Here is a 14987-nt window from a genome sequence, read left to right on the forward strand (position 1 = left end):
CCGTGAAAGAGGACTCTAGTGGCAGCCTGTGAATTTATGGTGAACTCTATGCCCAAGAGGGTTAAAGAGGTTGTAAACCCACTTGTATAACTTTTACCTATAGGTAAGCCTATATTAAGGCTTACCTATAGGTGCTATAAATCTCTCCCAAACTTGCACCGTTTAGGAGATATTTACAGTGCAAACTGCCGATGACGTCATCGGCGCAGGCGCTCTGAGGGAACGGCCACCCGTGCCGCTCCTTCAGAGTTCAGTGCCGTGAACGGCGGCTCCCGCGCGCAGGCGTGATGTAATCGCGCCTCCGGCCAATCAGATGGCCGGAGGACGCGAACCCGGAAGCAGGACGGCAGGACATGTCGCCGTCCTGTCGCTGAGGTGGCGGCACGGCGGGGGCTTCGTTTTAAGGCAAGTACTACATAATGAGCTAGTATGCAATGCATACTAGCTCATTATGCCTTTCTCTTTACAGGGCTTTTTTTTTCTCGTTTTTTTTTTTTCGACTTTACTTCCTCTTTAAGGCAGTGCCGGAAAACAGTGGTGGCCACACAAAATATTGACACTTTGGGCCCAATTTGGACATTTTAACTTAGGGGTGTACTCACTTTTGTTGCCACCGGTTTAGACATTAATGGCTGTATGTTGAGTTATTTTGAGGGGACAGCAAATTAACAGTTATACAAGCTGTACACTCACTACTTTATATTGTAAAAGTGTCATTTCTTCAGTGTTGTCACATGAAAAGATATAATAAAATATTCACGAAAATGTGAGGGATATACTCACTTTTGTGATATACTGTAAGTACAGGGAGGGGGGCAATGTGTGCAAGAGGGGGCTGTGTGTAGGAGAAGAGGGTAATGTGCAGAGAAAAGGCATTCCACCCAACTGTCCAGGATTTAGCAGGACTGTCCCAATATTTTAATGAAATATCGCAAAGCCCATTGCTAGAACAGTGGCACAGTAGCACAGGCACCCAGACACCTGTTCTGCCCTGAAAATTTAAATTAAGTTCTTCTTTAAGGTAGGCTCAGACACTTATTTCTCTGTCTAATTTCAGTGTACACAAAATCATCTGTAATTCAAGCGTTTTTTTTTTAGGATTGTGCTGGGGATAGTACGTGTCTGTGAGACTCTTACGCTGGCCATACACTCGCCGAAAATTTTTTGAAAATCTGTCATTTGGTCCGTTCGTTTATTTTTCATCCAGTTAATGGGCACAAAAAGAAAATCGGTTTTAACTTTTCAGAGCTGCAAAATCGAAGGAAAAGTTTGGAAAATTCTGCCTAACTATAAAATGAAAGGTTTATGCGTTTGTCGCTCGAACTGTTTGCACTAGGATTATGTGAAAAAATGAAAGAAAAAATAAGATTTTTGTAAGATCTTACCGTAAAATCTTTTTCTCTGATGTCCATCGACAGACGCAGCCTCATTTTCATGAGCTGAGAGGGTTACTACTCCTGCATGAGTAGTCTCGGCAGTACTTTAGTACAAAGCTTTTAACATATACATGCCCGCGGGGCTGTCCCTCTAGGCATAACCCCCACTGCCACAGCCCAGCACATCAGTTTAATGGCAAGCAGTGAAGACAAAAGAACCATCCCCAATCAGAGGGGCAGGTGCTGCATCTGTTGATGGACATCAGAGAAAAAGACTTTACGGTAAGACCTTACAAAAATCTTATTTTCTCTATCGTCCATCGACAGACGCAGCCTCATCTTCTTGAACTGAGTGGGATGTCCCAAAGTAGTACAGGCATGAGGGGTGGGAAAACAGCAACCCAACAGTAAAGTCAACTTCACGAGGCTAAAGCTAGCCAACTGGGCAACATGGAGCTCAACCAAACAACAGGAGCTCACCCGGGCAAAAGACTCCTAAGAGAATAATAAAAAAACATTCTCTTATGAAACAGCAGCCTGCAAAACCTTGCGGCCAAAAGAGGCATCCGAAGAGGCCAAAAAATCCAATTTGTAAAATTTGGTAAAGGTGTGCACAGACGACCAACTATTGTGAATACATGTCTTGTGAATAAATATATCTATATATTCTCTATTTTTAGTCTGTATTCACTATGATTGGTATATGCTGTTAAAAAGAAATTCATCGATTAAAAGAACTCGTTATACTTCATTCAGAATAATATTCTTGAACGTGTAACGCACAACAATATCTTCTTGAGCCTTGGAACGTCCCAAAGCAGTGTCAATATGAGGGGTGGGAGGAACACAGTAATAAACATACTTCCCAAAGGCTAAACGTAGCCAACCAGGTAAAACAGGAGCTCAACAAGAAAACTGCAGCTCACCTGACAAAAAAAATACACCCCCAAAGAGGACTAATCCTCTCCAACAGCAACCTGCAAAACCTTGCGCCCAAAAGCAGCATCCGCAGATGCCAACATATCCACCTTATAAAATTTTGTGAAAGTGTGCACGGACGACCAGGTGGCCGCCTTGCAAACCTGCCCACTGACGCCTGATGACGGAAGGCCCAGAGGCACTAAGCACCCTCATAAAATGCGCCTTAATAGGGAAAGGAGGATTCTGACCCTTAATGCAATAGGCCTGCACCGCCGTTTGCCTAAACCATCTGGAAATGGTCGCAGCAGATGTGGTCAGCCCCTTATGGGATCCATCCGTAAGGACAAACAGGGAATCTGATTTTCGGAACGACTCAGTCGCGGCCAGTAACTCCCTGATTTCCTGAAGCACAGCCAAAGAATGCAAGGCAATCTCTTTAGGGTGCTTAGGCTAAGAGCACAAGGAGAGCAGAACAATGCCTTTATTTAAATGGAAACCAGAGACGACCTTCGGAAAGGAACGACTGGCAGGGAAGAAGCACCACTTTATCTCTGTGAACCACCGAGTAAGGTGAACAACGAGACAAGCTGCCAGCTCCAACACCCTCTGAGCAGAAGAAAAAGTCACCAAGAAGGCTACCTTCTGGAACAATGTAATCAGAAGAATCTCGCAAATATTTCCAACAGTGGTTACTGAAGAACCGACATCCAAGTTGAGATCCCACGGGGGGGAAGGAGACCACACTGGGGAAGCCAAGTGGCAAACTCCCTGGACAAAAGTGTGAACCACAGAAAGCATAGCCAAAGGACGATGAAAGAAAACTGCCAATGGACGAACCTGGCCCTTGATGGTACTCGAGGCCAGACGCTGCTCAACACCTTGTTGGAGGAAATCAAAGTCCTAGTCTCCAAAACGGAGCGGGGTTGAACCCCAAGGGATTCACATCCGCATGTATGCTCTTCAAACGCGATGGTAAATCTACCTAGAAGTAGATGTAGTAACTTACAGCAATGTGGGAATCACTGATTCAGACAACCATCTAGCCTTCAGCACTTGGCTTCCGACAGCCAAGCTGTTAAAGCCAGCAACTGTAAAGTAAGATGGAAGATTGGCCCTTGAGCCAACTGATCTCCTCTAAGAGGGAGTCTCCAAGGAGCATTGACGGCCAACCGTATCAGATCTGCTTACCAAGACTGACAAGGCCAGTCTGGAGTCACTAGGATGGCCGTTATTCCTTCTGGCTTGAGCCTACACAGGAGTCCTGGCAGAAATACTAGAAGACGATAACGGCCCCAAAGGAGCCACCAGTGCATCTGTGGAGTCAGTCAGAGGATCCCGAAACCATGTCACAAACCCAAGAACCCTACTGTTGAACGAGAGGCCAACAGAACCAACTCAGGAATTCCCCACTGGAGCCACAACGGAGGATACCCCTTCGGAGGAAATGTCCAGTATATCGATCGGTGGTCTGGATCCTTCCAGAGTCCAGACCCCCTGAGCATAATCCATGCCAAACAACGCCACCTCACTCGGACAGTCTGGCATCCGTGGCGACCACTATCCAGTACAGGGGAAAGAAGATTTACTCTGTCGAAACGCTGGAGAGTGAAGCCACTGACTGAAGCAGGGACCGTCTCGTGCCCCAGCTCAACAGGATCAGATTGTCTAGAGATTGTGGATTCTTGCTCCACATGGAAAGAATCTCTCTTGCAGAGGTCTCATGGGGACAAATCTTGGAACTCGTCCCATGGGAGGGATACCCTGGCTGAGGTCGAGTCCAGGACAGACCCAGATAGTCCAACTAGGGGAATGTCAATACCTGGAAATAAAATTTCCAACAAACTCCTGCAGAGTCCACACAGTAGTCTCCCGGTTGTCCATCAGAGCAGTTGGAGACTCTGCTCGCAGAAGATGTAGGAATGCCACTATCGTATGAATGCACTCCATTCGAAAAACATCTGTACCCGCACAAAGCGGTTCAGAGCTTAAGGTCCAAGAATGGACGTACCTCACTTTCCTTCCTGGGACCTGCAAACATGTTTGAATAAAACCCATTAAAAAAACGTTCCGATTCTGAGACCAGAACAATCACCCCTTGTAGTAGCAAGTTTTAAACCGCCCCAACTTCATAGGGCGTCTGGGGATAAAACGCAGGTTGGAAGGAATGAACCGCTCTAAAGGAGAAGACCGAAAACTCGATCTTGTAGCCAGACTGAATATGCTTGTGGACCCTCTTGTCTTGAATCAGGGAGGTCCAAGGGTCCAGAAGACGCACTCCCTCATCCCAAAAACGGGTGATGGCGCCCCTTCAGGCAGAAGAGGGCTAGTCTGCAGGTATGGAAGGACTAGCTCTAGGAATACCAGACCAGGTTTCTCATGGTATAGTAGCCATATCATGCGCCGAAGGATTATTGCTGTCACAGACTGCACAGAGAGGCATCACAGACGAACTGCAACCCATGGACCAAATAGTCCACCAGCTCTGCAAAGGCAAATGGAGGCTGTTCCCCATCCAAATCCCGGCGCAAAGGCTTTGCCCATTCGGGAAAATCAGATACACCAATGCTATGGTGAACACGGGCCAAAGGACCGAACTGGCCACAGTAAACATGTGGCGGACCAAAGTCTCGGCCCTCCTGTCAAAAGGATCTTTTTCAAAAACCGGAGACCCCACCACAGGAATTATGGTGGATTTATTCAGCCTGGAGACCTGAGAGTCAACCACAAGTGGGACTGCACACGTACTCAACAGACTCCTCAAGGGATACCGTCTATCAAAACGCTTAGGCGCTGCCATATTGCGTCTAGAACAACTCCACTGACTCGCGACAATTTTGTCGAGAAAAAGGGGAATACCTTTGCTGCTTTTGAGGATTTGCGGGCCCCAAGGTGACGTGCGCCTCTGATGCAGCAGCGGCTGCATCCCCATGTTTAAAATGTCCCACACTGATATAATCAGTGCATCCACCAGCACCTTTTCATGCACCTATGCAGTAAAATAGGAATCATCCTCACTGTCAGAGCACTCGAAGTGAGTGGACGCAGACCCAGTAGAGACACTATATACCAAGCTCACCCTGCCAGTATAACAAGCAGAGCAGGCCGCCGACCTCAGTCCCACAAGAAGATGCCGGCCGAAGGCCCACAAAAGGACTACCTATTACATCCTGCAAAAAGCAAGAGGGTTGCCCACCATAGAGGGCAAAATAGGACATAGCCCCCTTGAAGGTGGGGGGGGGGGGCTCGCTGTGACGCGGATGCACAGGCAGAGGACCCTCATCCACACAATAATGGCTGCTACATTTTATTAAAAATGAAGCACCCCCACGACACCACCCGGTTCAAGGGGGGCACCAGGCTGACCAAACGGCCTAACAGGTCGCGCCCTAAATTTCAGTGGAGGCTCACCCGCAATTGCCCAGATCCACAGTCCGGCAGACACCCAGGGAGAGATTTAGGGGCCTCAGCTAAACTCACTGAGGGCCACCCCCCAACGGTGGTGCCCAAAGCGGCCACGTGGCCTAAATTTTTTAGGATGCCAGGACGCGAGCATCAGTGGAGCCAACCATCCGGGGAGGAGGGGAGGCGTATGCCCGTCAGTAGCACTATCAACTCAGTCAGCAGCTCAGACAGCTTGGTCAGTCAGCCAGCAAGTAGGCCGCAAAGCCGCAGCCTAAATTTTTGGCCAGATCTGGCCACGTGAGGCGCGTGCCCGACGGCAGCTCTGTCAGCTTGGCCAACAGCTCAGACAGCTTGGTCAGTCAGCCGCAAGTAGGCCGCAAAGCCGCGGCCTATATTTTTGGCCCAATCCAGCCACGCGAGGCATGTGCCCGTGGGCAGCTCTGTCAGCAGCTCCGACAGCTTGGCAATGAGCTCGCACAGATTGGTCAGTCAGCCACCCTGACTATTTAGAGGGCTGGGTGGGGAACCCGGGGGGTCAGACCATTATAGGGAGGGGCCCACGTCCACCCCGAAAGACCATCAAGGGAGAGGGGGGGGACACTACTTACACCAGCGAACCAGGTGGGCACCATTCCAGGCAGACCATCCACTATCTTGGCATGGGGGTGTTGCGGGTCAGAGGTACGCTGCGACTCAGGTCATGACCAGGGCTATGCATCCTCGCGAGACGTTTAATTTGCCGGCCAGCCCCCGTCCCAGTGGGGCTATGTCGCGACCAACCCAGCGCGGAGCTAAGGTGGGGTCGCGCTGGGCAGACTGTAAGGATCTAGGATATCCAGTCCGTTGCCCAGTCCGGCAGTTGACTGTAGTTCTCACAGGAACTAAATTTATTTTATTTCTCCCAGGAACAGACAATAATAAAAGAAAAAATAGAAGAATAAGATTCAGTTTAAAAAAGAAAAAATGCCAGGACCAGAGATCCCAGGAAGGAACTAGGTCCTTACTCCTAACTAGGCAAAAAAAAAAAAAAAAAACTGAAGAGCTAGAGCAGGAAGTGGGAGTACTTCCCCTGGGACTGCCCTATGGGCGTAGTCAAACTTTTTCCGCTTCGGGTCCTACTCCTGCAGTGGGCAGCATAAACCCTAGGGTCAAGAAGATATAGAGCTGGGTCCGTCAAAGAACAAAAGAGAAATACTGATTTTAGAGGTTAAACTGCCCTCATAGATGGAAGTTCATTCCTTTGATCTAAAAGAACGAAAGGATACATTATAAAACATTGTGTTTATATTTATCTTGCAGCCTTAACAATCTTGATAAAAATTTGCCGGAGGCTTTTTTTTTTTGACAGCAGTTAGTGAGCAGACATCAGCTCTGTATCAATTGAGGACATTCCGTTTTAAGATCATGAGGTGGGTGAATCGAGATCACGATTTTTTTAACAATCTTTCAGCTCTAGTATCCACATGATTATGCACAAGTCTAACAATCAAAATGCTCAAGGCCAGATAGCTTAAAGGTCCTATAATTTTTATCCTTTTGTTTGAACATTATGAGAAGAAACTGGTTGGCCCATGTATAGCTCAATTTCATTAGGCCACCTGTTTGTTACACTGTAAATAACTGACCATTTTTTGGAGTATGAGGAAACAAAAGTGGTATAACATATATGGCACATGCCAGGCATCACAATAGTATAAAATGAACATTCAGGAACCCACCAGGCTCTTTCAGTGATAAAGCATCTCCCGCCAACAAATCAGCATCAGGTCCTTGTCCATTTAAAATTTCATCACAGAGATTGTTGTTTAGTTGCTCCTTTTCCATCTCAGCCATCAGGTCTGCCTGTGAAATGAATACAAAACATTCGCTTTATATTTCGAAAGAATATAATAACTATTTCTAAGCAGCCTAAACTTAACAGAATACCTTGGGTAAAGCAAGTTTAAGAGGCAGATCCTCAAGTTTGACAAAATCATCTTCATCAGACTTCTGACTTAAGTTTCCAGAGCCAGTTTCCTGTTCAACAACAAGCACATATCAGAGTTAGTGCATATTGCAAATATTCCCAGTAAAAGAACTTCATTGTAGTGTACATAAGGTATCCTATGTTGATCAGGTGGATCTATCCCAAACTTTGCAATCTGCCCAAAAGACATTGCTTGCCTCTTAAAAGGGCTGACTGCAGTAACTGAACATATTTACAGTGAAGTCATACTAACTCCTTATGGTGATGAGGGCACAGACACTGCAATATGCCTCCCTGTATTACTGTATTGTACCAATGGATTGTTCAATGGATTGTTCAATGGTCCGAGGGCACGGCCGGGAAGCCGGGAAGGGGGGGCCCAGCCGGCTAGAGGGCCTGCCGCACAGTATAAAATTAACTCACCCGGCTATAAGTAGTGGGAGGAGGGGAGGATCCTGGCGGCCGACGCTGATTCAGTGTGAGGAGGGGAGCTGGGGAGGGGCCCAGCAGCCGTTGCTGCTTCAGTGAGAGGAGGAGGGGCCCAGGCTAGCGCTGGATTTCCATGGTGATGGCGTCCTGTGTGCGGGGGCGTGTCGGCGTCGCATGCTGACGTGACGTCGACGTGCCCCGCCTCCACATGGCGTGATACGACGATGAGTAACGGTCAAGTTCAGAAGTTCAGTGGATGCCTGCGATTGTGTCGTGACTTGTGACTATCGTCTCTCTTCTTCAGTTCAATCCCTTCATCCATCGATCCTTGGCAGCGGTTTCTGTTTGATTGTTCTTGTGGCCTCTATGTGAAATCCAGCTCCACTCACTCAATGGTCTCTCCTGTGAGGAATGATGTGTACATAGTACATTTGCATTATCCCACACAATTTTAATAAAAATATATGATTCATATAATTTTTATTAAAATTGTGTGGGATAATGCAAATGTACACATTATTCCTCAGAGGAGAGACCATTGAGTGGAGCTGGATTACTTGCTGATGCCTTGCAATTTGCAAAGGAGTTCCATCTTCCTAAGACCCCCTGTTTCTGTTTGATTGTGAGTAGTTCTTGTAACATGGCCTCTATTTGAAATCCAGCTCCACTCAATGATCTCTCCTGTGAGGAATGATGTGTACATACATTTGAATTATCCCACACAATTTTAATAAAAATATATGAAAAAATATAGGATTTATATATTTTTATTAAAATTGTGTGGGGTAATGCAAATGTACACATTCCTCAGAGGAGAGACCATTGAGTGGAGCTCCGAACTGGATTTCAAATAGAGGCCATGTTACAAGAACTACTCACAATCAAACAGAAACAGGGGGTCTGAGGAAGAGGGAACTCCTTTGCAAATTCAGCATCAGCAAGTAATCCAGCTCCACTCAATGGTCTCTCCTCTGAGGAATAATGTGTACATTTGCATTATCCCACACAATTTTAATAAAAATAGATGAAACATATATTTTTTCATATATTTTTATTAAAATTGTGTGGGATAATGCAAATGTATGTACAAACAAATTCAAATTGCTATTGTGCAAAAGTGCTCAAGTGCACATAATAAATATGTAAGTATAAAGTCACACAACTGTCACCATCAGCTATAAATGGTGAATAGTCCAAAATGTTAGTCCCATGTGCAAATATGTGGCAGCCAAACGTGGTGCCTATATGGTATACAAGCAGTAGTGGTGGCACCCTCTGAACACTGCCAAACTGTGAATAGAGGAGGGAGGGAAAACATGGAGGGAGCCGCTGCGCTCCCGGAAGTATGGCAGGCAGTGTGCGTTTCACACCTGCTCTGAAATGCACGCCGCCTGCCATACTTCCGGGAGCGTCGAGGCTCCCTGCACGGGCTACGGTTGACCACGGAGAAACCCGTTTAGCCACGGGAGACAGTGCAGGTCATATTTTTACAACTGAACTGTGTCTGCTGTGATCGCAATGTTTTTAAATCTACAAAATAAACACACAATGTTTTTACATATTACACTATGAGGAGTCCTCTTCCTTATCTTGTCCTCTGAGACCACCAACAGGAATTCCATCCACTGGGAAGTAAGCCATCTAACCCACGGAGATTCCAAAGCGCTTTTTGATCTTTAGTTGACATAAGCCAACAAAGATCAAATTCATCTTGTGAGTCTGCATTTTTTCCACAGTTTGGCAGTGTTCAGAGGGTGCCACCACTACTGCTTGTGTACCATATAGTCACCACGATTGGCTGCCACATATTCGCACATGGGACTAACATTTTGGACTATTCACCGTTTATAGCGGATGGTGACTAGTTGTGTGACTTTATACTTACATATTATATGCACTTGAGCACTTTTGCACAATAGCACTTTGATTGTGAATTTTACTTTCAGAAATTGCACATATGATTATGTATTTTTATATGTTCTGATTTTATTTATGCACTTGCAGTTTGCACAGCATTTGTATTTTGGAATAGTGGAGCACCCTATTCACTTGGAGGATTTAGCGCTGGCTTTGCATACTCACATTTCCCATACCCCTAGAGGTTTTTGAAGCAGCAGTAATTTCCTCATATCACAATATTGCCTCATTATCATTTAGTGGCGCGAGCAGTTTTCTTCTATTATTATCTATTTCACATGAATCTGTTGCATAGTTGTCCGAGACAAAATATTTACGGCAATTTGTGGCAGCGACAGACAGTAAAAAAGTGTTGCAAATAGGAACTACTCAAATTTGGTGCACACATGGGTACTACTAACCGTCAATTTAAAATTCTACCTATGCATCATATATTTGTAGACCAAGTTCTCACTATGCAAAGCTAAATTTTATGTGGAGCCCACAGTATTTATAATGGCAGACAGACCGTTTTTCCATGTTGATGACCATGTCCAATTAACCTGAGCCTGGGCCACTTGAAATCACTTTTACAGATATACATTTTGAGACATATGTTCTGCTCATCTACTATTACATTCATAGAATATTATTTGCGGCCCTTTGATGATGTCAGGGGACTCACTTGAGGCCTCCTATATCAAGAAAGTTGACCACCACTGAACCGTTATAGTTACCAGTCTGGCAGCATGTGTGCTAAAACTTCTCCAATGCATAGCCAAAACCACTAATACTATACAACACCTCTGGTGCGTTGAATAGTGTGTTTCCCTACTGGCCACCATAGTCCTTCCCATCAATCCCAAAGTCAGAACATTACATGATAAGGACATGGGATCAATGGAAGGAACCACAGTGGCCAGCTGGGGGATGTGCATACTTGGTGCCGGATAAGTATAAAGCTGCTTTTTTCAAAGGGCTGTTGCTGCTCAAATTCAACCCTCCCCCCCAATCACCAATAGGGTTGCTTTAAAGGTGAACCTCAGCCAGGAGTGGACTGAGCGGTCGGGCACTTCGGGCGTGGTCCAGGGGTAGCCAGCAAAACCACAGCCTGCCAGCAGTAGCCAGCAAGATAACAGCCTGACAACCAGCAAACATAATTAAGGTAAGAGCAAACTTGGCCTAGGTATCAGAAAGCTATGTTGTGTTTTTTTTATTGTGAATAGGAAGAGACCCCCCCCCCTTCAGGACCCATTAGACTCCATTGTAGTCTCTAATGTGACCTGGAGGGGACTCTAACACACTCTCTAAAGGACACTGAGATGTCCTCTGCCAGAAAAGCTGCCCTTGTTGGCCCATTAGAAAGAGTCCCCTCCATTGTAGTCACTAATGGGGCCTGGAGGGGATTCTAACACACTCTCTAATAGACAGTGACATGGCCTCTGTTAGACCCCCCTCCAAGCCTATTAGACTGACTCCATTGTAGTCTCCAATGGGGCCTGGTGGGGATTCTTTCTAACACTCTCTCTAAAGAACACCAAGATAGCCTCTGCTAGAAAGACCCCCCTCCATGGGCCATTAGCACTCAATTGTAGTCTCTACTGGGGCATGGAAGAGACTCCAACAGAGACTCTCTAATCGGCACTGAGATGGCCTCTGTTCTAAAGACCCCCCTCCAAGCATATTAAACTCTATTGTAGTCTCTAATGGTGCCTTCAGGGGATTCTTTCTAACACACTCTCTGATGGACACTGAGAGGGACTCTGTTAGATGCCCCTCTCCAGGTCCCTGGAGATCGGTCTACTTCACTTCCTGCTGTTTGTCCATTGTTGTGGGATCGGGGAATTTCAGGGAAAAGAATCTCCTTAGGGGAGCTTCTCTGTTCTTCCTTGCGTTTATACACTTTTTAATATATTTTTCTATTACATTAGAGCAGGGCTCGCTCGACATGGCGATTAGAAAGTTTGTCCTAGCAGCCCTTTAGCGAAGGCTGCTAGCCCGCGTCAACTGGCTGCCAGCACGAGGTAGCATGTGAGGGGCCCCCCTGCCTGCCTGGGGGTCACGTGGGAGGCAGTGCGCAAGGGAGCAGTAATCCTCCTGCAGCTCCTCACTGCTCCCTCGCAGTGTTTAGTATACCAGGAGCTAGAATATGACATCATTCCGGCCCCGGCATCACTACAGAGATCGTGCAGGGGAGCTCAGAGGAGCGTCCACTTAAGAATTCAAACTGGAAGGCCATGATAGCCGAATTGAAAGTTGACTTGGAGAATTTTTAATGATCAGTTATTTTGAATTTGAATTTAACAACTTAAGTCCCGGAAGATTTTACCCCCTTCCTGACCAGGGCCTATTTTGCGATTCGGCACTGTGTGACTTTAACGGACAATTGCGTGGTGGTGCGACGCTGTACCTAACCGAATTTGACGTCCTTTTTTCCCCACAAACAGAGCTTTCTTTTGGTGGTATTTGATCCCCTGTGCGCTTTTTTGATCATGCGCTATAAACAAAAAAAGAGCGTAAATTTTGCAAAAATAACAATATTTTTCACTTTTATATGAAATTTCCTCAAAAAAAAATGTAAAAAACTAAATTTTTTATCATTTTTGGCCAATTTGTTTTATGCTACATATGTTTGGTAAAAAAAAAAAAAAAAAAAAAAAAAAATCGCAAAAAGCGATGGTTTGCGCAACATTTATTGCGTTTACTAACTAAGGGAAAGATTTTTGTAATTTTTGTTGTTTTGTTGGAGTAATGGCAGCGTTTTGAGTTTTTTTTTTTTTTTTGCGGGACTGCGACATTGCGGCGGACAGATCGGACCCTTGACTGAAATTTCTTGACACTTTTGGGGTTACCAGTGACATTACTACAGTAATCAGTGCTATATATATATATATATATATATGCACTGTTACTGTAAAAATGACACTGGCAGTGAAGGGGTTAACTTTTTTTGAGAGGGAAGGGTTAAGTGTGTCCCTAGGGGCGTGCTTCTAACTGTGATCGGATGTGGCTTGAGGTGTAAGAACAGAGATCAACGGTCCTACATAGCAGAACCGTATGATCTCAATTCTTAAACAGGGGAGAATGACAGGCGGCTTTGTTTACATTAGCCGCCTGCCTTTCTCCCGGTGTAACGGACAATCGCATATGCTCGGTGGACACCGGGTCCGCCGGGCACACGCGCGCGGAGGGTCCGTGAGGGAGCGGGAGCGCGCCCCCGGCGGCGCGCGCACGCTCCCTAGAGCCTCACAGGCCTACGTCGCTTTGCCTGCGAGGGGCTGACTGCCGACGTAAATCGTCGTTAGGCAGTCGGCAGGTGGTTAAAGGGATACTATAGTGGCAGAAATCCAAAGCTGTATTCCTGGCACAGTCGGTCCCTCTGCCTCCCTCGCCGGTAAATAAAGACCCTTTATTTACTCAACTAATCCCTTCGCCAATATCCCTCTGCACTGGGTTGATGCTCCGCATCCTCCAACGTCCCACAACGAGCAGGCGCTAATGCTTGTCAAATGCCGCACACGCATTGTATCTCTCTATAGGAAAGAATTGAAACAATGCTTTCATATGGGGAAAAATCTGATGCTGGAGGTCATCATGTGGAGCGTAAGTTTGTCCAGCATCAGATACTGGACCAAAGGTCTGTTTCAATCCAGGAAGCCCTCTAGTGGCTGTCTGGTTGATCACTCTAAGCACCACGCAATACCCCTGTGAACGGTGTTTTTCAAAGTTGAAAATTCTGAAATCAAGACTTAGATCAAAGCTTACTCAGCAAAATCTGGAGACATTGATGCTTATTGTAATAGAGAGAGATGTTTCTTTAAGGATAAAGAGAGACAAAGAGAAAAATCATAGACCGTTTTGGCAATCCATCTTCTGAACTCCGTATTCTGCTTCTCTTTTAAACTGCAGACTGCCCAATGCTATATATTTTTGTAGCTAAAATTGGATGGCACTGTGTAGGGTGTGGCTGGAGGCGTGATGTGGGTGTGGCTGGAGGTGGGGCAAGGGTGTGGCTGGAGGCAGGACATGGGTGGGGCCTGGAAGGGGCCCTTGATTTATTTTGCCCGGGGGCCCTGAGGGTTCTTAGTCTGTCCCTGCAGGGGGGATTTTATGTGCTTAGGTGTAACAACTTTTTTTCCCCCACCATCACATAGGGGATAAAAAGTCCTTTATGTGAGGAGTTTATTTTAGTGACTGATTCTCTTTAATGAGACATCCAGGGTCTAAAAGATCTGTGCTCTACTGAAATAAACAGGACACTGCATTACATTCTTTCCCGGCCTTGATGGCCAGGGAGACTGTCAAGAGGGACCACGGAAGTGTCACACGTCACTTCTGGGTCAACAGCTAGAAAGGGGAGGAAAACAGACGCGTGTTAACTCTCCTTCCTCCCCCTCTACCCGAGGGCACCCGCTATGCCGGTCCCGGGGCCGCAGATGGGCAAGCTGAGCCCAGGATGAAGCGCACAGGTTGTGGGGAGCATTCAGGCCCTATATACATGTACACCCACAAATTGTGTAAACTGAGCAACAAAATAAGAACATATACTGATCTCAGTAACAGTTAGACATTTGTGTCGGTAACTAAAAAAAAATATTAACTTACATATTCATTAACTAGCACAGGAGAGTCGGTGGCAGGACTGCCAGGTCCAGAGCTTTCAGCTGATGCTAGACTTGACTTGGCATCTACGTCCACTGATGCCAACAAATCACCATCCTTGTTTAAATTCAACGAAGCGGATACGTTGTCAGCTGAGATATTAGATTGATTCTGTTCCTCCTCTTCCTTTAGTACCTCTTCTAAAGCAAAACAAAAAAATCTTATATTTTAAAATACAAAAGACAATATGATCTGTTACACTTGAGATAGCAGCAGCAGTCACAATAGTAAAAGTCATTGATACTGCTGGAGATAAATGCAGAGAGATTCCTATATGGAACCAATTCTAAAATGGAAAGTATATTCTGCTTTTGGTCCCACTTTCTAAACAGTGG

At 46.0% G+C, this 14987-nt stretch overlaps 1 protein-coding gene across 1 annotated transcript in view; it reads right to left on the reverse strand.

The window, feature by feature from the left end:
- PCM1 (pericentriolar material 1) overlaps positions 1-14987 on the reverse strand; it is a 311695-nt gene that overhangs the window by 1794 nt on the left and 294914 nt on the right. Inside the window, exons 36-38 of the mRNA XM_082243082.1 lie at positions 14596-14792; positions 7626-7715; positions 7418-7541 (exon numbers count right to left, since the gene is read on the reverse strand). Of these exons, the coding sequence (XP_082099208.1) occupies positions 7418-7541; positions 7626-7715; positions 14596-14792 (411 nt within the window). The remainder of the gene's footprint in view (positions 1-7417; positions 7542-7625; positions 7716-14595; positions 14793-14987) is intronic.

Source organism: Pelophylax lessonae (assembly GCF_965119305.1).
Source record: "Pelophylax lessonae genome assembly, chromosome: 1".
NCBI lineage: Eukaryota > Metazoa > Chordata > Amphibia > Anura > Ranidae > Pelophylax > Pelophylax lessonae.